This window comes from Solanum dulcamara, chromosome 11 (genome assembly GCF_947179165.1).
Source record: "Solanum dulcamara chromosome 11, daSolDulc1.2, whole genome shotgun sequence".
Taxonomy (NCBI): Eukaryota; Viridiplantae; Streptophyta; class Magnoliopsida; order Solanales; family Solanaceae; genus Solanum; species Solanum dulcamara.
Window position 1 is genome coordinate 56939071 of NC_077247.1, and position 25176 is coordinate 56964246.

The window sequence follows — 25176 nt, forward strand, 5'->3', positions numbered from 1 at the left end:
TGTATCATGACATGAAAAATCATTTTACTTTAAGAATGTATCAGATACACACAGTAATATGTATCTGATACATAATGTTGGATACTAAACAACATCAAAATTTTCAAATGCAGAATATGCGCATACCTTTTACTGTCGGATCTTTTAACCTTGAAATTAAATTCATTATTGATTTTGTATTTGGCCATTACATCAACTAGAGTTGCTTTATCCTTATAGAATTGATTCTCCTTCACTTCCGCACCATTTGTATCATCTATGTAGTTCGTCAACTCCGATTCTGCTATATAACAACTTGCAACTTTACCAGATTCTTCTAAACCAAAATTATGGAACTCATTCGCATTTGATTCGGCACAAACGATTGCTCCAGATGTACTGTCGAATGATTTTATCTCACATCTTTTTATATCAAAGCTTGATATGCAAAGGGGATAATTCACGAAACCAGGCTCTTTCTTCTTCAACTCTACGTAAAGATTAACACCCATATCATTACGAATATATATTGGCGACGAGTTACCTTCAACTATGTATCGGATTTCAATTTCTTTCTCTGATTCATCCACACTCAATTCAGCAGCGATTGCTGCTTTTAAATTTGAGTAAGATACATTGTCACCGACAACGATTCCATCACTTTTGTATTGTTCATAAGTAATATCGGATTGCCAAACTCCAGAATGTCTCAGTAGTATCGGGATATTCATATCGATTAATTGATGAAACGCGAAGTTTGCTTTGAATTGATGCTCTGTTGTTTTTCTTGTACTCGATGCTCTGACTTTTGACTTCAAAATTCATCTACATAACTGTCGCCTTCTTTAATAGATCAGTAATTGATATAAAGAGCCAATCTTTTATCCATAAATAGCTGATGTGCATTAACTATTATATAGCTAAAGTTATGTATCAGATACATAACCTATGTATCAGCAAAAGTTGAAAAATAAATGAAATCAACTTCGGTATGAATTGATGCTCTGTTTTTTCCATTCGAGACGACGCTGTGTTTTTTGGCTTGAATCTTCATGGACATAACAATTGTTTTTTTTAACAATTGATGTATCATATACATAACTGATCTATCAGATACATAACCCAAACTGGAAAAAAAATGGAAACGAAATTGGTTTGTTTTTATGCTCTCTTTTTTTTGGCTTAAATCTTCAACTGCACAACCGTTCTTTTTTGGGCCAAATTAATCCCATTAATTAGATCACTAATTGATTTGATACCAATCATCCCTTATATTAAGATAATATCCATAAATAGATGATCTTCATTAATTACTGATTGGATAATTGATGTATCAGATACAAATCTAATGTATCAGAAAAGTTGAAAAAAAGGGGATATCGGGTAATTTTGATACAATGTGGGATGTATAGTAATTAAACTTTTCCATTATGGGATTTAGGTAAAGTTTACTTATTCTAAAGTGGTTTTTATCTTAAATTTCTTTTAGACACAGCCACAATTGATTCTTGGCCCAATGGAAGGAATTACATTTTTGTAGGCTGACCATAAACTTAAACTCAAGAGCCCCTCCAGTAATGCATTTAAAGCCAAGAAGTCTCTGGACTTCAGCCTGATATGAGCATAATTGAATGCAAGAAAATAAAGAAATCCCCAAGGAGGAAAAGGCAAGTAAAATCTTTGACTCCTAAACAGAATTCCAGAGATCAAAAGTGAGATGAGCAGAGGAGTGTTTATTTTCCATCAAAATCTAAAACTGCCGGATCAATACAAGTGTTGGCCTATTTAATAAGAAGGAATTATTACAAGCTCTAACTAATTTTCCCAATGCACGTGCTACTAATTACTAACTACACTCACTGTCTCAGTTAAGCATACCCAACAACATGGGATGTAATCACAGCAACTCCAAACACATACAGCATAGTCCAAACCAAAAGGCTAGTGTACATTCTTTTCCTTTTCCTTGTTGGTAAAAAAAAATGTAACCATTGATCAATGATATACAAATACCCAATTGAGCTGCAATCACACTGTCAGCCTGGTTGATTACAGCTTAATGCTTCATAGAGCAATGGCTTGTATAAAGTGTAAATATTTAAGCACGGGCTAAAAGGGTACAACATGATCTCAGCTTTCTGGTAATAACATATATCAATTATCTATGCTCGAGATACTCTTGTTTTTTACAAACCAATTGGAGAAGGTAACTCCACATGAAATGAGGTAAACAATGAAGGCAATGTATGCACCCGTAAATGCAATTACAACAGATGTAAACAACACACCACTGACTGCAGAAGATAAGGTGTCCATCAAAAGATAGCCATTAATCAGCATAACCAGCACAGCAACTAGCCATGATATCACCTAAAAGGAACAGAAGAAACATTAGATGTAAGCAGTATGAGAACCATCAAGTATGCAAAGTTGGATCAGAGAAACTACATTCCCCCAACACAAATATCCATTCTAAGAGACGATGAAAATTCCAGTCAGATTATGTCTAACAAAACATGTGAGAGTATGATCTGAGCAAGGCATATACTAATATTTCATCTACTATTCTGAAAACTGATAAAATTAATAAGCAAGAGTCTCAATCTGCATAACTGCACGTTTACGCCCATAGCAGCTCCTCGGAAATTATACATTCAATCGAATCAAGATAAAATAAAATGTAGGAGATTTAATCTCCTAGACAAGTAAAAATCTAAAATGATGTGAATCAGACAATTCCCACATCTTAATGTACTTTGCTGATACTCTATTAAGGTTAGCAAAAAGACAGGACACAATTAGATAAATAATAGAAAGAAGAAGGTGCTCCAAGTCCTAAGATCTAAAACACCACATAATTCTCAACAAATATACCAACAGATTCTGTCTGGGTCAAAGAGTATTTAGATTTCATACAAACTGAAAAAGCTTGTGCATATCGCAACTTCAGTGGAGAAATGCACCATTTAAAGAACAAATCAAATAGTGGGACAAAAGGCACCTCTAACTTCAATCCATTGTCCACATCCAAATTTAAAGTGAAACTTAATTAATAGTATTCCTTATCTTTTAAGAAAATTCTTTATGAAAAAATATACTATATGGTGCATCGAAATAAGTTACAGATCTTGATAATTTACAGATTTAAGATATTCTGACCCCCGACCTATTGTAAAATGATGGACTGTTAATTTTTGTGGATAAAACCAAGTTCAAGAGGAAAAGGATGAGAAATAGATCCAATTCTGACTTGTGAAAAAATCAGTTCACTCAATCAGAGCGTTTGAAGATACGAACATACCTTCACAGTAGAGCCAATCTTGAAAACACCCATGATTTCTTCTCTGGATACAAGACAAAGAAGGGGGATCAGGGCAAAAGGGATTTGGACAGACTGAAGAACATTGAGCCACTCGTTGAGAACATCTAATGATTTCTCAGAGGTGTCAAAAGCAAGAGCAACCATCAGAGTTGGGAGGATAGCACAACTTCTTGTTATTAACGCTCTCTGCCATTTTTTCAACCTCATATGTAGAAAACCTCCCATAATAAATTGTCCAGCATAAGTACCAGTTATAGTACTACTCTGTCCAGCAGCCAACAATCCAATAGCCCAAATATAAAGGATGGGGAACGATCCCCCACCATACTTTTCCTGAAGATATTGACCAGCATTTTCTAGGCCAATGCTATTGGCTATTTCACTACCATAAAATGACTTTGCGAACACTGTTGTAACAAACAGATTGATAATGAATGAAATTGCCAAGGCAATTGTCGACTCTATGGAGTAGTATTTAAGTGCTTCTCGAACTCTGCCAACCTTACGGTTGTCAATGTCTCTAGACTGCACTAGAGCAGAATGTAGAAACACATTGTGAGGCATGATAACACACCCTACAATTCCCACTGCCTGCTTTATTGTCTTGGAGCTCAGTTTTGGAACCACCACACCTGCAGTTACAATTGATCAGGAGAATTTAAGGTCATGCATAAGAAATGGTTTATGATTTGGACACTTGAAAAGTAGCATATATTAATATTGCAATTATATTTTGTGCTGCATTTTCTCACCAACAAGAAGTTCAACTCCATTAGGTTTCGTTTCTCCAAACATCCACGCAAATGAGACCGCCATAACTGCAATAAGGACGGCAAAGAGTGCTTCCAGCTTCCTCACTCCATAATTCTCAAGAAATAAGAATACAAAGCTGCATACGAAAAGGATTGGAAAGGCGGTTCTTGAGCTCAATAGGCGATTAAACAGTAAACTGAATCACTATTGTGCTTCTTTATTCAAAGGAAAAGAGAAAAACTGTTTTTAAATAAAAGAAAAAGAAACGAAGGAGACACACATGGTTCCAAGTCTTGATAATATAGAATGCAACCTTGGATGGAGACAATTATTTAAAAAAGGTCAACCATTCAACTATACTTCAATCCAAACTAATTAGGTCAGCTATTGAATCATCTTTATCCATTTCATGGACCATTATTAAAAAATTGAATACTATACTATTGTGCATCACTATTTAACTATTTGACCCAACAAAAGTATAACCATTTCTTCTCTTCTGTCCTCTACTTCTCCATTATTCGAGGATATACAAGAAGTTACTGAATGAAAAGACTCGTTAATCAAAATCTGAAATGAACAGTTCTCTTTGTCCCCAATTTAAGTATTTTACTTTCCTTTTCAGCGGTTCACAAAAGAGCGTCTCTTTCTACGTTTAGTAAGGCTTTCAATTCCAACATTCTAACTATGATAAGTTTAGGTACCACAATATTCTAAAATCCTTGTTTTATTTCTTAAACACCATGCTCAGTCGAACTAAAACATTTAAATTCAAACGGGGGGAGTACTATTATACTGAATATGTTAAAAATCAAAGCTTTCAAATGTCCTAAAAAATAATAATTCGAAAAAGGATAAGAAAATAGAAGAAAAAGAAAATACCAATCGAGAGCAGTGATGACGACACCAGACCAGAGAGGCAAGAACCCTCGACTCAAAATCTTTATAGCAATAGCACTTCCAATAACCTCCTGAATATCAGCCCCAATTAGAGCCAATTCAGTCATGATCCACAAAAGCAATCTAGCCCATTTAGGATACTCATCCCTACAAAGCTCAGCCAAATGTCTAGAGGTAGCCACTCCCAAACGAGCCGCTAAAAGCTGAACAAGTAGTCCCATAGCCGTAGCCCAAAAGAGTAGCCATAACAGAGAATACCCAGCGATAGCCCCTGCCTGAAGATCTCCTTCAAGATTACCCGGATCCAAAAAGGCTATACTCATCAAGAAACCCGGCCCAGTAAAAGACCATAGCTTTTTCCAGGAAAAAGGAGGAGCTTTGGTGAAATCTTCATCATCGGGTTCTTCGTCGACTCCGATAATATGGACTTTGTCGGAAAATTCATAGGCTGATTCTTCCTCGTTGGAATCGAGTAATCGCTGGTGTTGTTCATCATCATGTGGAAGCATTTATTTATTTTTATTACACAGCAGAGAAGAAAAGAGAAACGGGTGAAGAAGATTTTGCGGTTAAAAGTTACGGGTGGGTTCGGTCTGTAAGGAAGTGATGGTCTTTATAGTGAAGTATTTATCTTTTCTCGTTTTTTCTTTTCAGACGATAAGACGCTGTGACAAATATCATCACGCTACCTTTTGCTTTTTTCTTTTTTGCCCTTTTGAACTGGTGTCAATTTAGCTAAAATTGAAATACAACATAAAGCCAAATCTATACATGGGTAATCCTATTTAATTTTCTTGTTCAATATATTATTTAAATAATTGTTTGTATTTATCCACTTAAGTAGATTAGGAAAGAACAAATTACTTACTATAAAGATGAGTAACACAGTTCAAACTACAATCATCTTCTCTAACATTCTAATTTTATAACAGACAAATTATTCATAATTAAATATATTCATCTCTTTCGGCACAAGCTGAATCCACGAAAACAAAAAGTATGATGCAAGGTTGAAAAGATAATTCAGTGGGTGTGTTGATGAGACCAGAGGCGGCCAGCTTATGGTCATGGATTCATCTGAACCTCTTTTATTAACAATTATATTATTTATAAACAGTTAACATAATTTTTTATATGTATATACTAAAATTTTAAATTTCTTAATTAAAATTCTAACTCCATGACTAAATGAGATATGTGGTCATCTATACAATATAATTATATAAAGTTACTAATTTGACAGAACTCAATAGCTATTAATTATGTTTAAGAAATTATTTAATATAATATATAAATAATATATTAAATTTTTTTAAATGTTCAATCCATCCAGACAACGATTGACTGTACATTAGCCTCTTCGAAAGGAACCATTTTTTTGTCTTCACCAATCATCCTCCTCCAATAATATGTCCCCCTGTCATTCCAAAATTCCAAAACTTGATTTGATTTGCCAAAACAAGATATTCACGCGTCACTCAATATAAAGAGATTAGAAATGGGTGAGTTTTGAGTAGGCAGGGACAAAATAAGGAAACTACGGGGAAGCCGAGTCTGGCGTCGCCAAGTGCGAGTGTGTGCCGCAATAAGGCAAGCGTGTGTCACTATCGTGGCTGCTCAAGCTTCTCCGCTTCCGTTACGCGACAAACTCCCCGCATTCACCCCCATCGGACATTGCCTTTGGGTTTCAAGTTGTTTGTTGTTTTTATTAGAGATTCTCTGAGCACTAATAAAACAGATTATGCAACAAATTGAAGTGCTCGCCAACGAGAAAATAACAAAGTGCTCTCTCGGATATGTTTAAAATAATCCTTTTAACTATGTATTAAGAATTTGGTCGTTTGAATTTGCTAAAAATTACTCCCTCCGTCTCCCAATGAAGATGTTTTTGTTTGAGAAAGAATTTCCCTTTGATTAAAATTTTCTCACTTTTTAAAAAATATTTTGAATCATTAAAAAAAATTGAATATATAATCCAAATGATAGTCATAATTAAATGTTTGACCCAGTATTGCAAATATTTTTGCATAAATTAAAATAAAAGGAGTAACACTTTACGCATTCATCAAATATTAAAAAGATTAGTGGAAATTTACATTTAGAGGTGTAATTTTTGTATTTTTTTTATTTATTAGTTATTTCTAAAGTATGCAACTTTCTAAAGTGTAATTTCTTTCTAATTTTCTATATATCTTTCTAGTGTTTAGTGCCGATATGATTTTCTTGATGTTTATGATTAAAAAAACTTCCCCATAAAGTTTAGTAAATATTTGTCTGGACTAAAACTGTTCTTTTGTCAAATTAAAAGAACCAAAATTGTTGAATAAATATTTAAGAAACTATTTTAAACCTGCTCTCATCATTTCCTGTCTCTCCAACGCCAAATGTTTTGCTAAAGAATTGAAGAAACAATTGTTAAGTCTAGTGCAAGGCATGAAAAGCACATTTTAATCCTAAAATTTCTCAATCCCTTAGTTTATAATGTATACATATCGTGATCCTAATTCGTAGCTAGTGCTGGTTCATGCTGCTTTTCACAACTATAAGTCACTATCATGTCCACACTATCACACAGCAGCCATCACCTATAGGCGCCTGTGCATTATTATTCTACTCACGTTCGAGTAGGCCTGCATCAGAGGCTACCTAAACGATGTTGAACTTCTTTTTCTTTTTTTTTTGCTTTTTCTTATGATTATTTTCAATTATTTGGATTTAATTGGGATGCGTAAGAAATTTATCTGTTCCATCAAGATTCTTTCCCCCCAAAATAGTGCCTGAAGCTTTTTGGCGCTGTGACAAAATTTAAAAGAAAAAAAGACCAATTGTTGCATCAACTTTTAGTTTAAATTCGTGTTATTTGTCCTTGCACAGTAAAAAAAAAATACTAGTAGTTTTAAGCAATTATAAATATTCATACTATGTTATTAACTAAGAATGTTAAAGTCTTTATTAATATTAGTTAAGCTTTACCAACATTTAAAAAGTGTTAAAATATAATTATCACTAATAACTATCTCTAAAAAAAATAATTAACAAAAAATTAAATTAATTAATTATCAATAAAAATCATTTTTGATGGCGTAACAACTGATTGACTATTTGAGCATTTGCTTTAAGGAAACGTGAGAAGCTGGTGTCTGCAAGGAATATTATAGGGTGGAGGGGTGAATCCTCATGAGTTGGTCAAGCAAGGTCACACTGGGACTAGAACACCAACAAAATATTCTCTTAATTCCATTGACCAGCTACTGTGCAATGCTGCTACTTACTTCCATATTGATGTTTTATTTCACAAGATAACCCATCTATATTAGCACACATTAACTGAAAATGGGCAAAAAAGGTTATTCACATAGGCTTAGCTTAGCCCCTCTTTTGTGGGCTATCACATACAAACTGTGGCTCTACCATTAAAGAAGAATCCTAATTCCACTAACGTAATTATATATATTTTCATTCGTTTATTTTTACTTATTTATTTTAAATTTTATACGCATCTTATAAAATTATAATTAAAATAAATATTTTATCATAATAATCATATTAATAGATATTTAGTATTAAAATTTGAAAATTAATTAATTAATACTAAATGTGAAACATCATTTTTTTTAAATATAAAATTTATGAATAAAAGTAAAAAGCTATCTTTGAATAATGGACAAATAAAATAAACGAGAAGAGTATGGGATAAACTAAGTAGAAAGTTGCAATGGTCCATCCAAATATATATTCTTTTCTCACTACGCTTCACGTACGAATCATGCCTGCTTTTTCAGTGCTATTCTAATTTGCTGGCTACTACGCTACGTGGATTCTTTTTGTTCCTTATTTTATTTTTTGTCAAATTTCAAATGCTTTCACGTTCCTTAAATATCAAGTTGGGCCATTAAAAAGTACTTTTTCAGTTTCAATTTATTTATTTATTTTTGATTTGAGATAAATTTAAAAAAGAAATAAATTCAAAAGAAGAGTAACTAAGAAGATATTAATTATTAAAGGTTGAAATGGACGTTGTAGCACTAAGTAAATAATCTACTAGTTAATACGTACCACTCAATTAAAGTACATGTGAGCATCTCTTTTTATTCTTCTTTTTTACTCTTTTGTATGGATGCGTGTTAAAGCATTTCTATTTTCTTTTAGATCAGTACAGACAAATGCTTTGTCAGCAGCTTTATTCTCGTGTGATGTTTCACTTCTAAATTGAAACTTCAATAGCATGCTGTAACAAGTTCCAAATACTCCCTCCATCCACTTTTATCTATTCACAGTGAATAAGTTAAGTGCATATTCTATTATGATGAGTACCATATTAGTTGGCATGTTGTAGTCCATTAGTCAGAAGTTGGTATCAAATAGTCATGTTTAAAGTTTTGGCAAAATTTGTAGCCCACAAATTTCTACCTACTTCCTTAAAACATAAATTAATAGATTTTAATTTTTCTCTCTCCTCTTTCTTTCTATATTCTCTCCATTGGAGTCCCAAAATACCTTCCCTATTTTTATCTGCCATATTTTACCTTTAAAATTAGGTTTTCAGTTAGTGTTGCGAAATGAGTATTTCATGACCGATGATTTAATACATTTCTTGTGTGATTTTGCTTATAAATTAAGAAAAATTATCTAAATACACAACTTATTTTAACATATTCTCTAAAATTTTCTATCATTTGAAAAAATTACAAAAATTTCCACTATCTCCTATTCTCTGATACATCACTGTACGCGATGTATAGATTGAATTCATCACTTTTGATGTATCAGGAAGTCAGATACATCACTTTATGCGATGTATGATGTATCCGAAAGTGACCAAAAAAAAGAGATTTCGGATAATTTTAAAAGAGTAAAAATAAAGTGTAATTGGGAAGAATCATTATGGAATTTAGATAAAAATTACTATAAATTAATGGGTAAGAGAAGTTTTCTAAAAAAACTATTGATAAAATTCGGGCTAATGATTTCGATTCCGAAGATTCCTCATCTAAAATTTCAAGTTCATCACATGTAAGATCTTGTTGGAGCAAAAATCAAAGTTGTAGCGAATTTGAAAAATGAGAAAAGAGGTGAATATGCAAATAGGTTCACAAAGAAAGGATTACATAAATCTCGTGTTAAGAGTTAATTACATTTTATCTCTATTCTTTTTCAAATTATAAAAATCCCTTAAATTTGGTGGAATCCGCATACATTCCCAAAAGTACCGATACATCACGTAAAGTGATGTATTCGATTGATACATCGCATAAAGTAATGTATTTGGTCTATACATCGCCTAAATTGATGCATCTGACATCCCGATACATCACGTAAAATAATGTATTCGTTCGATACATCGCGTAATGTATCCGAGAATAGAAGAGTGGAAATTTTTATAATTTTTTCAAATGATAGAAAGTTTTTAAAAATATGATAAAATAAATTATGTATTTAGATAATTTTTCATATTTTTAGATCTATAATTTGCTTATTTGTTTTTTTGGCTATGTGCGTGCCAATTATGTAATATTTATATCAATCCCTCCTCATTAAATTAGAAGAAAAAAATTCTTGGAGCAGAAAACATCAAATCATAATTACTTGTCGTAGCTATTGTCTAAAATAATAACCACTTACTGTTGAGGCTTAGATTAAATAGCTAAATATATTATCTTTATATTTGTATATTGTGGGGCTCATATAAAAATCTTTAATTTTGGGGGACTCTTTCTAATTTGGGGGCTCATGTATGTTTATCAAATTTGGGGGCTCATATATAAATTTCTAAATATTTGTATACAAAACGAATTTGAGGGTTCATATGCAAATCTCTAAAATTTTGTATTTGTATACAAAAGAAATTTAGGGGCATATATACAAATCTCTAAAGCAAATTTGTATAAATTATTTAAAATGCAGCAAGATATAAAAATAAAAATTGATATAGCAACTGAAACTATGGCTATGAAACGTAATTAGGCGAATTGTGGCTAAGAAGGCTAATTATATTTCATCACTTAACTATTTATGAAATTTTCTCAATTTTTTTTCCAGTTACTTTTGGGTCAAAGAGTTTCAAAGGCCCATAAGATGAAAAATCTTCAAGGGCTTAAATAGCCAGTATTCAGGCCCATATTAACAGCTTGTATGCCAATAAAGGCATGTCCAACATTGCAGTAGAACAAATGTAATGTGTTGTGGATAAGGGAGGCATGGTACAATGGATACCGAAATGAAAATTTGTAGCCGCGATTTTAATAATATGTTATATATATTTTGGTATTCAGTATTTATAATGATTTATTTTATAAATGATGAATACCAAAACATATATATATATTTACATATACAATTTATATTATATATATTAATATAGTACTAACAAGTAACAAGTTTATAAACAGAGTACATTAGTACGTGACTAATTATTTAAATATTAAAATTTTTAATTACTTTATTTTGATTGAAATTTCTTTTTTGGTGTAATTGATTAGCGAAAGTAATTAATTACTTATACTTTCTTTTGAATATAATTGAAATATTTCTTGAAAAGCTACAATCATAATTATCTATTAGTAATATGATTACATATAAGTCAGATGCCAAATAAACTATAATTGTTGATTTACAAATACTGAAACTAAACTTAAATATATTGAATCATACCGATTTAATTTGATATAGTAATAATAATAATAATTGAAAATTGAAATAACGAATCAAAGTCACTGTACATGCCCCTAGTTGTGGGCATTACCTCTTCCTATTATACAACTATTTTTACAACTTTTCCAAATGGCACTCGCCACTTAGTAATTAGTACACACAAACAAGCATGTTACATCATATTTTACCTAATCCTGTCAAATTGCAAGTCAACAACTTGCTGTAAAAATAAAAAAGTAGTATACTAATATTACCATCGTCGAATTAGAAAGATTCAAGTGCAACATTTACATGAGGGAAATAGTGAGTTTATGCAAGCAGCACTCTTCTTACTCTCCGAATTACTCTCCGGCAAATTGGGCAGTTCTTATTTTCTTCCTCTGTAATCCTGCATATCAACAAAAACAATCCCCACTTCAAATAATGTATAAATCAGTTAAATAATGTAGTTTAAGTTTTTATATTGACGATGCTTATAACTTAAATGCTCGGTATATTTTACCTCTTGGCACATGAGTGACAAGTAGCACAATGGCCACAAGGAATAAAGAAGCAATTTCGTTTCTTGTCATAGCAAACTATGCATATGTTTTCATCATACAAATCATCTGATGAACTAGAACGACTGCAATTTCCCGATTCCAAATCATCTTCATCACACGTTCCGTATGTCAAAGAAGCACTCGCTTTCGATATTAATCTGTCCGTCTCTCTTCGTATAGTATCGTCATTTCTTGCCATTTCCCCATCACAAACTCCAAGTAATTTGATTAGCAACGCCACAACCATCAGCAACACCACTGGTTAAATAAACAATCAAACTAGAAATGTCAATTTCATACAGTAACATCAATTACGCCCATGATTTTTGTGTCTTGCACAAGAGACTATTGAAACTTACGGATAACAGAGGAGTAAACGGCCACATTAAGAAAGTACTCTAATGCAGCCTGTCGTTGATCTTCATCTTCCTGTGACATTTCAGCAAATTCGATGAAAGAGTTGCTCTCTCTCAATTCAAGCTTTTATATAAAATAATCGACAATTACCTGGCTTGAGGAGACCAGGATGTGGTATTGACTGAAATTGAGTTGAATTGGACCTGGTACTAGTACTTGATTGGAAGACATCTTCTTTAAAGTTCTGCTTTTGCCAGGATGAACTGCAATTTAATTTGCCCCTATCTGGATCGAATATATTGATTGAGAGGTGTTACTCAAGGCATCATTTGAAAAAAAGAAAAGAAGAGAACTACTGTTGAAGCTTTCGTAGAGATTACGGAAATATTAATTCTTCGATGACATTGATGAAAGTTTGTAATTATATAGAATTATGTGCCTTCTTTATTTTCACTTTCACAGTCTAAGTTTGCACTATTTAAAGTGGAAAGCAAAAGGGAGGTACTCTCTTACTTTTAATTTTTTTTTTTTTGATTATTAAAAATAGAAATTTTTATTTTTATTTGTCATTTTTAACGTATCAAGAAAAAAATAATTATTTTTTCATATTTTATTTTTAATAGTAATTACTTATTTCTTAATTCATTATCCAAAACTTAATAATATAGGCATTATTATTTTTTAAAATACCTGCAAAGTCTAAAGTGAACGAATCAAAATTAAAGGAGAGAGTACTCACAACATGTATTCTTTATTTTACTTAACCTGGCTTGACACAATTTCCATTAAATTAAGGGTATTAGGAGTGAATTTTATGGATTAAATGGGTGGATATAATATTGAGTTGAATATAATAATTAAATTAAGAGGAAATTATAAGTAAACTAAATAAATATTCATGTCACGTAAGTGCCACGTAAGATGATAAAAGAGGGGGACATGACACTTAACAGTTTCTAAAGTTGGATTGTAAAGACAAATATATTAAAAAAGTATGAGTAAGGATAAATATAACCCTTTTCTAAAAGTACAAAAATAAAAATGACTCTTTTTCAATTATTAAAATAGAGTAATAAAAAGAAAACTTTAAATTTTAGTATAGGTGCAAGTAAAATAAAACCGAGGAAACTGCACAACTAGATTCACACAAAACAAATAATCCAAGGAAAGGAATTGTATCGCCCAAATTTTTTCCCTTAATCAAGAAAAAGGCATAAAATTAAGTTAAAAGTAGGAAACTTCGCTTACATGGAAGAAAACAGATCCAAGTTTAATTTCTTCTGAGGAAATCAATGTATAGAGCCAAAGAAGAGAAACAAACAACTCCACTTGGAAATACTATAAAGAATCCAAAGAAGAAAAGGTTTCTTCTGAGTTGGATTTTTTTTTATAAATAAAATGATATGGCTCCACTCACAATCGATCCAGAAAGAAAGAAAAAAAGCAGCAAAATGGCGAACTTGCAAGCACACGTTACTTAGAAGAAGAGGCTTTATAATTAGGAATGGTAGATAATATGTCCCTGTCAATAGACCGTTACTAGCCAGAATCAATTCGAGTTCTGACTTGTGTGGATTAGATATCTTGATATTGAGTATATTAGGCACAAATTTTATTTTTTTAGGAATGATTTACTTTCACTATAAGATTTTTCGTAAATTCAAACATAAAAAAATAAAAAATTATAAGGCAGGAAGAAACACAAGCACATGTAATATTGCTTTTCTTTGGGATTATTCCTTTACATCAGCTTCGAAGAAGAAATGCACTCCTCCTCTAAACAGAGTAATTATTTAATCAAAATAATATTCCGATAATGTCTACCATTTAGGTGGAAAACTTAGTTTAATATTTTTGACTTTTGAGTCGTACCCCTAACTACATGTCCTTCCTGAAAATTGTCAGTACATATTTTAAGGGGGAGACGGGGGGTTGGATCTATTGATTAGAGTTAGGTAGATAATTGTGTTGAACAATTTAATTTATTAGTAATTAGTTTTAAAATATATCAATTTTTTAATTCATAAGATATCGATTAATTGGTTTTAAATATATTAATTTATTATTCAATTCATAGGATATCGATTGATTCAATAATGATTAATAATGATTGGATGTTTATAGAGCAGTGTATAACTAACGCTGAGAGATAATTAAAATAATCCATCTTCTATTATGAAATTAAAATCACAATTTTCAGTTCTTTTGCAAATATAAAACGACGAAATCTTGTATGTTGTATAGAAAAATCAACCCAACTCCTAGCTTGTTCCTAAGCTAAGAAGTAAATATCGATATTGGACCATCCTATTTTGTCCCCCACCCTTTTGCAACAAATCAATTACACCACGAAGTTTTAGTTTTGACCATTTTTTTTAATTGTTCGTAATAAGCACTTCTCCTTAATAATATAACTCCATTTGGATTAGTCCAATCAATAATTCCAAGCTAGAACAAAAAGGCAGACATGTTCCATTCTCCTTTTCGTGCAACAACAACAACAAAGAAAAAAAAACAATAGAAATGGTCCCACTCCACCACCCGTAATTAATGGATTATGATATTTATATGGAGGGCCTCAATTTTTTAGTCTAATTATATTTCAATTCTTTGTTATTTTTGAAAGTTCTTAATTTTAATATTAACTTAAATTGGGCTGTTATGTTATATTTTGGTTAATAAGTTTGCAGTTGGATTAATACTGTAAAAATTTACCTGCACTTGTTGCCTACACCTAAAGATACTAATCGAACATGTTCAAGTGATAAACTAAGGCATGAATGTGAATAGTTAATATAATTTTATGATAATAATGTAAATGAAGATATGTGTCATGTATATATTAAATTGAATCATACATTTTCAATTGTTTCAGACATTTTTTTCTTCGTACAACTACAGCTTCGTTTGATGTTTAGTAAGTTGCAGGAAGTCATCTTCAGAAAAAAATTCTGTAAGAAAACGTTAAAAAATGTTATGTGTCTATGTGTGTTTAAAAGAAAAAGGAACTCTAGAACATGGAGAAATCATTTTAAGAAAAATAAATCTCATGAAATGATGAAAAAGTAAAAATAGATATCTGTAAAAAAATAATCTTATTATATAATACCATATCAAATAATATATAAAATTTATTTTCTGCGATTTTACTTTCTGTTTAATTTATTGACAATTGAAAAATGAAAAGTATTTAACACCTTGGACAGAAGTTGATAGGGCACATCACTAATGATGGTGCCCATCATGATTAGCTGATCAGTTAGTTAGCTTTCACGCAAAGCATTCTTCAACTGTTTAGAAAATGATTTATTAATGTAATAAATAAAATATAGGTCCCAAGGAAACTTAATTCAAAGAAAAATGCCTAATTAAATACTCCCCGTCGTCTATTATAGTTGTCTTGACTCTAAAAATAATTGGTTTAAAATAATAATTTCCCAAATGATTTGTCAACTTATAAAATAAGAGAGAATTAATTAATTAACATTATCTTTTAATCCTTATAACTAATTATTTTTGAAAGTGCAAATAAATTGAAAAGTTCCCAAAAAAATATAGTAAAACTATTCTTTTTATTTTATGATTTCTTAAGGAACCAGTAAAAGGAAAAAATGAACCACTAATACGAGGAGACGAGGTGTAGACAAGAGAGATATTTGTTCTACTAATAGTATATCCGTTAGTCAACAAATTAAAACTTAAAAGCAACATATTTAAATGGATGGGTAAAAGCGTATGTGCCACCCTTCTATACGTTTATAGAGTTATTAAATTGTTTTAACTATTAATTTAAGTTTTTTCCTTTTCTTAATTTCATTTGACATGTTATAATTACTCGTTGAGTTAACATTACAAGATATTATATGTTCATTTGAGACATTCGTTTATAAGTTAACGACTCAAACCTAATATTTCAAGGAGATGCTTGTGAGAGTTATGTTGCTAAAGAAATTATCTAAACTCATCGAGCAAAACATGAGAGGCTAAAGTGACATACATGTTTTCATAAGTTGTTTTTAAGTCATTGACTCAAAACATTTAACTCGCATAATTAATTAAATTGACTATTGAAAACTAAACATGGTATGTATTTTGCGATAGAGGGAGTACATATATGTAACAATTCTTGTAATTGCAATTAAATCAAATATACTCCCTGGACAGAATTTTGATCACAAAATAAACAGGCAAGAGAACTTCATTTGTATCAAAATTTGAAAACATTATAGCACTCCTTATTTCTTTCAAAAAGAAAAATTATTAAGCACAGCCAAATCAAGTGTCTAAAACTCTAAATGAAGTGGTTATATTGGCTTAATAAAAGGCAATCTAACTTGATTGACAAAAATACCCACCCTCTTTCATGCAATTTTTTTTGTGTAACTTACGCAAATTCCACTAGTCTAGAAGATAATTACTTAAATACACGTTAGTTTATAGAATTTTAATCTTACTAGATTTCGGTGCATCCAAATACGTCCAGATACATGTATCTCACGATATATGAAGTCAAAATTAGATGTAATTTATTCTAAATACATTGTATCCAAAAGAATTTGCATGTTTCTCGAAACAAAGATAAATTTTGCTCGCCATACATGTATCTCAGAATATATGAGGTCAAAATTATGTGTAATTTGTTCTAGATACATTATAATCAAGTGAATTCGTATGTATCTGGAATATAAAGATAAATCTTACTTGCCTCCTCCCATCTCGCTTACACATCTGGTATTCAGATACATGAGATTTGCACCAGATACATCCGGATACATGTATCTAGTGTATATCTGATGTGATTCACATGTATCTAGAATATATAGACCAATTTCTCTTGCCTCCCTCCTATTCTAGCTCACCTCTCTCCCTATTCTAGTGTATCTAGTAGCAAAAAATATGTATCTAGATATATTTGACCTGGAATCTGGTATGAAATAATTAGTTATATAAAATGTAAATATATTAAATTATAGAGAGAATTAGTAAATATGATAAAGAATATTTGTGTAATTAGATAGTTTCTCCTTTCTTTTTTGAAAAATAAAACATAATACCTTCAAGGTCCGATAATCGAAAAGATTACCTTGAATTTTGAAGGATGCCATATGGCCCAGCTAAGTTAGACAGCCCATTAGTCATCTTCTTTCAAAATACAGCCTCCGAGGCGCGGCCCACTATGAATGGACGCTCTCATTATCAATTGGGCCTATGACTATGAGCAAATTTGAAAGATCACATCCGCTATTTACTCAAATCTGTTAATTTGTATTTGTATTTTTTCGTAAAAATCACTGAAAAATACAACTGATACAATATATAGTAAACTCAAACTGTAGTTACGGATAGTAAAATATTGAAACTGTATCTACTATTTCTCTTATCACGTTTTAAGGAAGATGCATTAACGGCAGACCAATGTACCAAAATGGTAAAGGTATAAATTGCTTATATTATCATGCGTTGCATCTATATATGAATTAAGTACACTCTGTGACGCGATTTCAAGTAACTTAATAATTATTAGCCTAAAATAGGTGTAGATCAACTTCTTTTTTTGACTTATAAGCTGTTTTCAACTTATAAACTGTTTAAAATAAGTTCATTCAAATAAACCCAACTATTTATTGAGACTTATTTTAAGCCCAAAATAACTTTAAATTGGCCAACTAAATACTCAAAAAAAATTAAAAACAACTTATAAATCAGTCCAAACAGCCTCTCTATATAGCTAAAACCAGAAATAAAATAAACACAATATTGCAAAGTCACTTCAAAAAGTCAAATTATTGAATGCTTAAAGTAGAAAAATCATCATATGAGCAAACCGACCATTCTCAGATACTTGTTAATTGACTCATAATTTTAGATATTATTATTACTGACCGCCATCTCTTTTTGACTGAATTTCATCCACTCTGAAGTTTGAACAAAAGACGCAAAGAGGACAAAAAGAAGAATGAAATGGAACACGAGAAAAAGAAAATGCGATAAAGTAAATACTCCACCGTCGTAACTTGTAACTTATGCGATAATTTGACACAAAATTTATGAAATGAGTAATGTTTTTTGAAATTCATTGTCTAAAATAAATATTAACTATTTATGGGTCTATAAATCATTTATCAAGAATAAAAAAAATTAAAAATTAAATTATTTGTAATTATAAAAACTTGACACCATAGGAATACTAAAATAGTAATTTGTGGTGGTTTTCAAAATATATAGTACTGCATGGTGCTGACGTTAGTCTTGCCAGTGGCCAGCTTGTATTGGGCATCAGGGGACTCATACAAGCAGAGACATCCATAAACTAAAAGTTTCATGATGTACTGCCAAAGCCTGTTAGAATATATGTAACCTAACATGATACAAGTATCAATTAATTAATTAACTCATCTTCACTAGCCTCTATACTAATTTAAGAAGAAATCCTAATCTGGACTGACAATTTGCAAATTAAAGACTAGCAAAGCTTGTTAATTTTTATAAGAAAAAGGGGATTTAAAGAAAGAATCGGGAAAGAATATACACCAGGTGCAATAAAATCCATGCACGTAAAGACCTGCTGCCTATTGGTAAGCCATAAATTTTTAAAATAAAAAAAGAAAAGCAAAACATATATGCATCAGGATTCAAATCACAACAAGCAAAACATCCATATATAATATAATTAATTACATATACTAATTAACGACTCTTTACATCAGCAAAGAACATATTCAACATCCAACAGCAGATCAGATACAAAAAAAAGCAAATTAAAGTGATCAGACAGAGACGAAGAATTATAGTACTAATTCCTTTTTTTTTTTTGGTCCACTGTCCGAACATTTTTTATTTCCCACACTAACAAGACTACTAAGCTTGATAATTAAAATCACTTGACTTGTCTTCAACGTCGTCGTTCTGGGGTCCAGTGAGGAGCAGTTGGACTGAAATGCACCGAAATCACCCTGGAGTCCAAAAGTTCCACAATAGGAGTAAAATTGACACACCTTGGTGCCTTATACTGATTAATGGATGCACCTCTCGAAATTGCATAATCCATCAGCTCCTCAAATGTACCATTTTTCACAACTCTAATCTCCAGTGGCCCGATTGAATTATCCGCCACGCGACACTGCCTGTACACCGAGTTCAACGATTCTTCCATAGCGAGGCAGCACTGATTCAACACTTGTTGACTCGGCGGGTTTGCCGGGTCCTTTACAAGTAACTCCCAGTAAATAACGTAATGCCCCGGAATTGTATTAGTATCAGCAAAACTTGTGTACTCAACCAAATTAGTATCATATGGGCGCAACAGTGTTGTCGCATTTTCAATCGCAGTTTGTAATTCGGACTCATCGGTTTTATCAGCGTCAATGCTCAACAGCACGTTTTTTCGCCTGACGAATTTGAACTGAGGCGCCGAGTTGTAAAAACCGGTGACTTGAAGTATGTCACCAACTCGGTAACGGCATAGTCCGGCATAAGTTGTGATCACGAGCTCGTATTCTTTTCCGATTTCCACGTCAGCAAGGTCCACGAGATGTGGGGGTGAATCACGAGAGATTTGAACCGGGGTGACCGAGTCATGAGGGATGAATTCAAAGTAACCCATATTTGGCATGATGGTGTAACAAACATCAGAAGGCTTACACATTGGTTTTAAATTTAGTCCAAAATAACATTCGGATGATGCGTACATTGTACACACCTTAGGTAGACTCCCACTATAATAATCCAAAGTAGGTATATATTGAGCCATTGCACCTGTGACTATCACATCAAGGTACTTTGTGTTTGGCCAAATTCTAGTAATGATTCCTTCCCAATTTTCGCCTTCACATTCCTTAACAATAAGCTCAGCAAGTTCAGGATTTGGTTTGAGTATTTCGGAAATGCAATTTCTGATAGACGGGTCTGAAACTCTAGAGTAAAGAGTTCCAGACGCGATATCCTGAGACAATTGCTTCCAGTTAAGTTGAAGAAAACGGATGGCACGGAGTAAGCCAGAGGCAAAAACAGCGCCAACTCGTAGGACTTCTTCTCTCATGAGAAGGCCACAAAGCATTTGAGAATACATGCTTTGGAAAGAATCGACACAGAGAATGGCTTCGTTGGGGCTTGTATAAACATTGTAAGGATCGTATGGCCTTGTCTTGAATTGTTCACTCTTGTAGTAACTTGTTAGGACTGGACGTGCAACGAGGCCACCCGGCGTCTTGGTTTCTGCCTTGATAAACAGAAAGTACAATCCCTTCCCCTTGTCCAGACCAGGCACATACCTGTTTAACAGTCCATGAAAAACCCAAAATTAATCTTTTAGCAGTTACAATTTTTCAGTACTTTTCGCCATAAGGCTAATGTTAATTATTTCAGAAAGATAAAAAGTTCCTTTAATAGGAGTTATATTTTACAATTTTTTTCTACATCGAATATAGTCTGGATTTTGCTAGACAAATTCGATGTAAGAAACATTTCATAAATAAAAGATTTATGCATGTTATAGCATACTAACCATAGGGGTAGATCACTTACAGATTCATCACAGGCTGGAGAAGGTTGTAAAGTTTCTGTCTGCGTTCTAGCTCATCCGCAATCGTGGGCATCAGTTTTCTCTCTCCGGCAGACGTCCCCGAACTATATATAACCAAAACAACATGATTTCATCAATATGATATTATACAAATTAGTAGTAACTATTAATAATTACGTACCTCAAATTAAACAAGTATAGTTCTACTAATTTTAACAAGTATATGCAAGACATATTGTGTGAAATCGGACCTGGTAAGGAATTCGGAGATAGGGTGAGATGAGAAGATTGGAGAACGATCACCATTAGCAATACGATCAATATCAGGTTTAAGATCCTCGTATGTGACAACGGGGACCTTAGACTTGAACGTTTCGCGATCAATAGCACCAACAACGTTGAATCTTTGGAGGTACTCAGTATTGGCATTTCGAGTTAGTATTTCAGCCAATACATTCTCTTGTACTGGATCAGTATTTTTCGTCATGTCTTCTATAAATTGAAGGACTTTGACATCTTTTTCACATGCCAGAGGACCAAGAGGAGATGGAAGACCAGAATTAATAGCCATAATTAAAAAGTGAAAGTAGGAAATATAAAGCAGAATAATTCTCAGAACTTGTTTTTAATTTCAATTGTGTGGTTTGGTTGCTGAGGAAGGGAACCTATTTATAGTAAAAGGAGGGTTTTAATCTTCTATATTTACCACGTCATCGTCCACCTAAGCATGTACACGTGGAAGACATAGTAAATAAAAATCTTGGTAATTTTAGGCATGGACTTGGACGAAGCATTGCCGTGCATCGACTTTGCAATATTTTTTGTCGGGTTTACAGTCTACGGAAAAGGGAACATGTGGACCCCAGAAAACGACATTTGTCTGCTCAAGTCAGAACTTGTGGACCCATTATGTTTGACAGGTCAGCAAAGTCCAGCTAGGGTTCTTTTGTCTTTTCTGGTGAGTTTGTTGGTCACGGACAAATATAGGCTGCCGGCGAAGGAGCAAATTTCACTGTTCAACTGAAATTAAAGAAAACCTATTTCTTAGGAGCTAATATTAATTAATTCATTACCACTTAACTAACCGTTAAATTATCTATTTTTTTGTTAGAACTGTCAGGAGATTAAAGAAATTGATGGGGTTATTATGATAATATATTATGTAAAGATAATTAATCAGTGCGCAAAAGAATATATTTGTGCAGCAATCACATGAACATCCTCGGGGTTATCACTAGAATTCCTGCATTGTTCTTTTGCTAATTGTCTACTAGTATAGCACCCCGGCCATCTAAGTTCTACCAGGATGCCCCTGCCATAGTTTTCATCGCCTAGTCAATTTCTTGTCTGCTATAATATAATACATGTACAAAATTAGTCCATAAAATCATGATCCGTTTAATTCATTAAGATTTGGATAGATATACAATTGAGATTGTCCCATGATAAATTTTGCTTAAAAGTATTTAGGGAGAGTCAGAATACAAGGGGAGAAAGTTGATTAGGTACTTAATTACAAAAAAATAAATGAAGTATTTAAAATTTATTAAGAATTGGGTGGATTAAATTATGATTAGATTTTCATCCATTTTATCTCAAGTAACTTTTGGGCGAATGGATAATCTGTTTATTTATTAATTCAACATATTTTGACAATTCAAAATTTGGTCCAATCCATCCATTTGACACTCGTAGTAGCTGTAACTACAATTTTCTTTATTTATTTTCTCGTCATATTGGTGAATTAATTAATTGTAAATGTTTGATTAATATAATTTATTTTGTTTTTACAGTATGATTTGTTTTAACTAGGGCTTCTGTGGAACTTTTTTCATATTTTAACGTGGGTTGTGTTTCATTTTTGAATTACTACCATCAGTTGCGGCGATTTTAATATGGTTTATGAAAAAAATTCTGAAACCTAACCCGCTAACTCATTTGGTGAGTTTTTTATTTTCCATTGTTGAAGTGAAAGGTTCAAACCTTATTACTTATTAGTAGTATAGCAATCAGTTTTTCTTTACCCACTCTAGATGTAATAAAAAAAATTATTCTATTTTTATTACTCCATAGTTTAACACGAATTTCAATATGCACTTTATTTTTTTTCCATTCGTTTAAATATATAATCGATAATTGTGAGATTGTTGAAGAGTATCATATTGAATGATGAGTAATTTTTTTCATGGACTTGGACAATTCTTTCTTTATTAACTAGATTTTTGGGTTGAGTTAGACTCTTAATTTATTTCTTTACATGATATCAGACTTTCATACTAATTATTATGTACCGCTATTGGACCTGGATATTAAATTATCCATGCTCTAGATGTTTAGTCCTAAGGGTGAAGAAGGAATTGAAGAGTCCCACATCAGATCAGATAAAAAAAGATGGAGTGATCTTCTTATATAAACTCGTGCAATTTTTATCTCGTAAGCTAGCTTTTGAAGTTGAGTTAGACCAAAATTCAAATCTCATTTCTTTTCTGAGATCATTTCTGAAAAGAAACTGTTTTGAGCATAAACCAAAATTCTTGACATCACGAGAGGACCCATATAAATATATTAGTAAAAGAATGCAATATGCTGAAGAATCAGTTTGTTTTTAGATAAGAACAAATCAGGTAGGGGACGATCACACATTTTTTCAAATCGGGCAGTTAACCCTTTTTTAAATCTTTTTCTTTTTGTGTGTGCGCGCGCGTGCGATTATATCATGTTTCTTGGTGTTTATGTTACACGATTTTGGTAGAATGCTTTCTAGTCGTGATATTCACAATTCTAAGTGTATTTTTAATAATACCGTGAAATCAAGTCCAATTTGGGAGTTATGGGTGCAATTCAATCAAGAGTACAAATTATATATGTTCTTGTTAATAGAAGGTTATTTTTATGATTATAGTAGGTAATCTGTCTAATTGTCAACGTTATAAATCCTACCTTTTGAGGATAGATTAACATACAGGGCAGATCTATGTTGACACATGGCAGTTTTAGAAATAATGAGTCTTGTGGTGTTTAGAATTCTAGACTTTTTGTAAGTAAAATTTTAACTAAATCAATAGAACAAGTCTAAATATTGTTATGCAAATTTGCTAATAAATATTAAGTATTATCTTGCTGTACGTTGAAGGTTTTGCCATAGGTTATTGGTCATAGCAATGTGGCACTCAGATAATTTAAAATCATGAATCCGTCTCTGTTAACATATACATATTCATTGAGTAATCTAATAATATCTAAAACAAAATTGACGGTGTATATAATTTAAACTCACAATTATTGGTGATAAAGGCAATCTCGTCTTTCATACTGTTTCGAACGGTCAAATCAACATAAAGATGACAATCTCGTGTGTGTTAAGAATTTCTGAAATGGGAGAAACCAACTTTATGAATAATGTTTATGTTTCTTCAGTTATGGTTTGATATCGTGGTGGGCACTAAGACTAAATGGACCTTGGCCTTGATAATTGCAATTATAGACCTCATGATAATGAGGGAACAATTGATGATGAAAACACAGTACGGTGGACCTAAAATCTTGTACTTTTGATGTCCTTTTGCCTGCCCTCATATAGACAATTGTAATTTTGTTATTGAAATTTTAACTAATTATTTTCAATGGCATCAAGATTCTTTACAAGTGTATTAGATGAAAAACCCGGCTGGTTATTTCGTTTTACATGTTGGGTTAAATATATTTTACATTATTGTTCATTTGATATTATTTAGAATATACTCTTTAGTTTTTGAGCCTAGGTATATCGAAAACAATCTATGTACTTTCAGAAGGCAAATGATACATTCTTCAAATCCACGTGTGTGATTCCGCTAAGTAAATTGGTGTATTGGTGACAATTAATTTCACACCAAAACAGTAAGGCTGGCTTATGGTTTCTAGCTATCTATATTTAATGAATTGATTTTGCATTTAAAAATTATTTATTCAATGTTATACTTATAATTGATTGACTATCTGGGCAAGAATTAATGTATTAGAAAGTGATTCGTGAATAAAGTAGAATTATATATATTTGCAGCCTTATATAATTAGTTAATTAGGGAGATGATAAATATCCTTTGTAATTACAAATTCTATTCAAGTACAATTATACAAATATAGGGATCCCACAAATATAGTAGTGCATA

At 31.9% G+C, this 25176-nt stretch overlaps 3 protein-coding genes across 4 annotated transcripts; all 3 read right to left on the reverse strand.

The window, feature by feature from the left end:
• Window positions 1-1692: 1692 nt before the first annotated feature.
• Window positions 1693-5655, reverse strand: LOC129872919 (metal transporter Nramp3-like). The gene is made up of 4 exons (XM_055947872.1): window positions 4937-5655; window positions 4054-4190; window positions 3281-3933; window positions 1693-2349 (listed from the first exon to the last, which is right to left on the reverse strand). The coding sequence occupies exons 1-4, from the start codon at window positions 5461-5463 to the stop codon at window positions 2134-2136; spliced, it is 1533 nt and encodes a 510-aa protein (XP_055803847.1). The 5' UTR covers window positions 5464-5655; the 3' UTR covers window positions 1693-2133.
• A 5953-nt stretch (window positions 5656-11608) lies between these two features.
• Window positions 11609-13943, reverse strand: LOC129873283 (E3 ubiquitin-protein ligase APD1). 2 transcript variants are annotated; one of them, XM_055948348.1, is made up of 5 exons: window positions 13753-13943; window positions 12655-12789; window positions 12507-12576; window positions 12108-12405; window positions 11609-11993 (listed from the first exon to the last, which is right to left on the reverse strand). In XM_055948348.1, exons 2-5 carry the CDS (start codon window positions 12733-12735, stop codon window positions 11915-11917), a joined length of 528 nt encoding a protein of 175 aa, XP_055804323.1. In that variant the 5' UTR covers window positions 12736-12789; window positions 13753-13943; the 3' UTR covers window positions 11609-11914. The 2 variants fall into 2 exon arrangements, with proteins under 2 accessions (XP_055804323.1, XP_055804322.1); XM_055948347.1 differs by lacking the exon at window positions 13753-13943 and having other exon boundaries at window positions 12655-12961.
• A 5192-nt stretch (window positions 13944-19135) lies between these two features.
• Window positions 19136-21640, reverse strand: LOC129875256 (probable indole-3-acetic acid-amido synthetase GH3.1). Its single transcript, XM_055950709.1, has 3 exons — window positions 21277-21640; window positions 21028-21129; window positions 19136-20774 (listed from the first exon to the last, which is right to left on the reverse strand). The coding sequence occupies exons 1-3, from the start codon at window positions 21594-21596 to the stop codon at window positions 19397-19399; spliced, it is 1800 nt and encodes a 599-aa protein (XP_055806684.1). The 5' UTR covers window positions 21597-21640; the 3' UTR covers window positions 19136-19396.
• Window positions 21641-25176: the final 3536 nt, after the last annotated feature.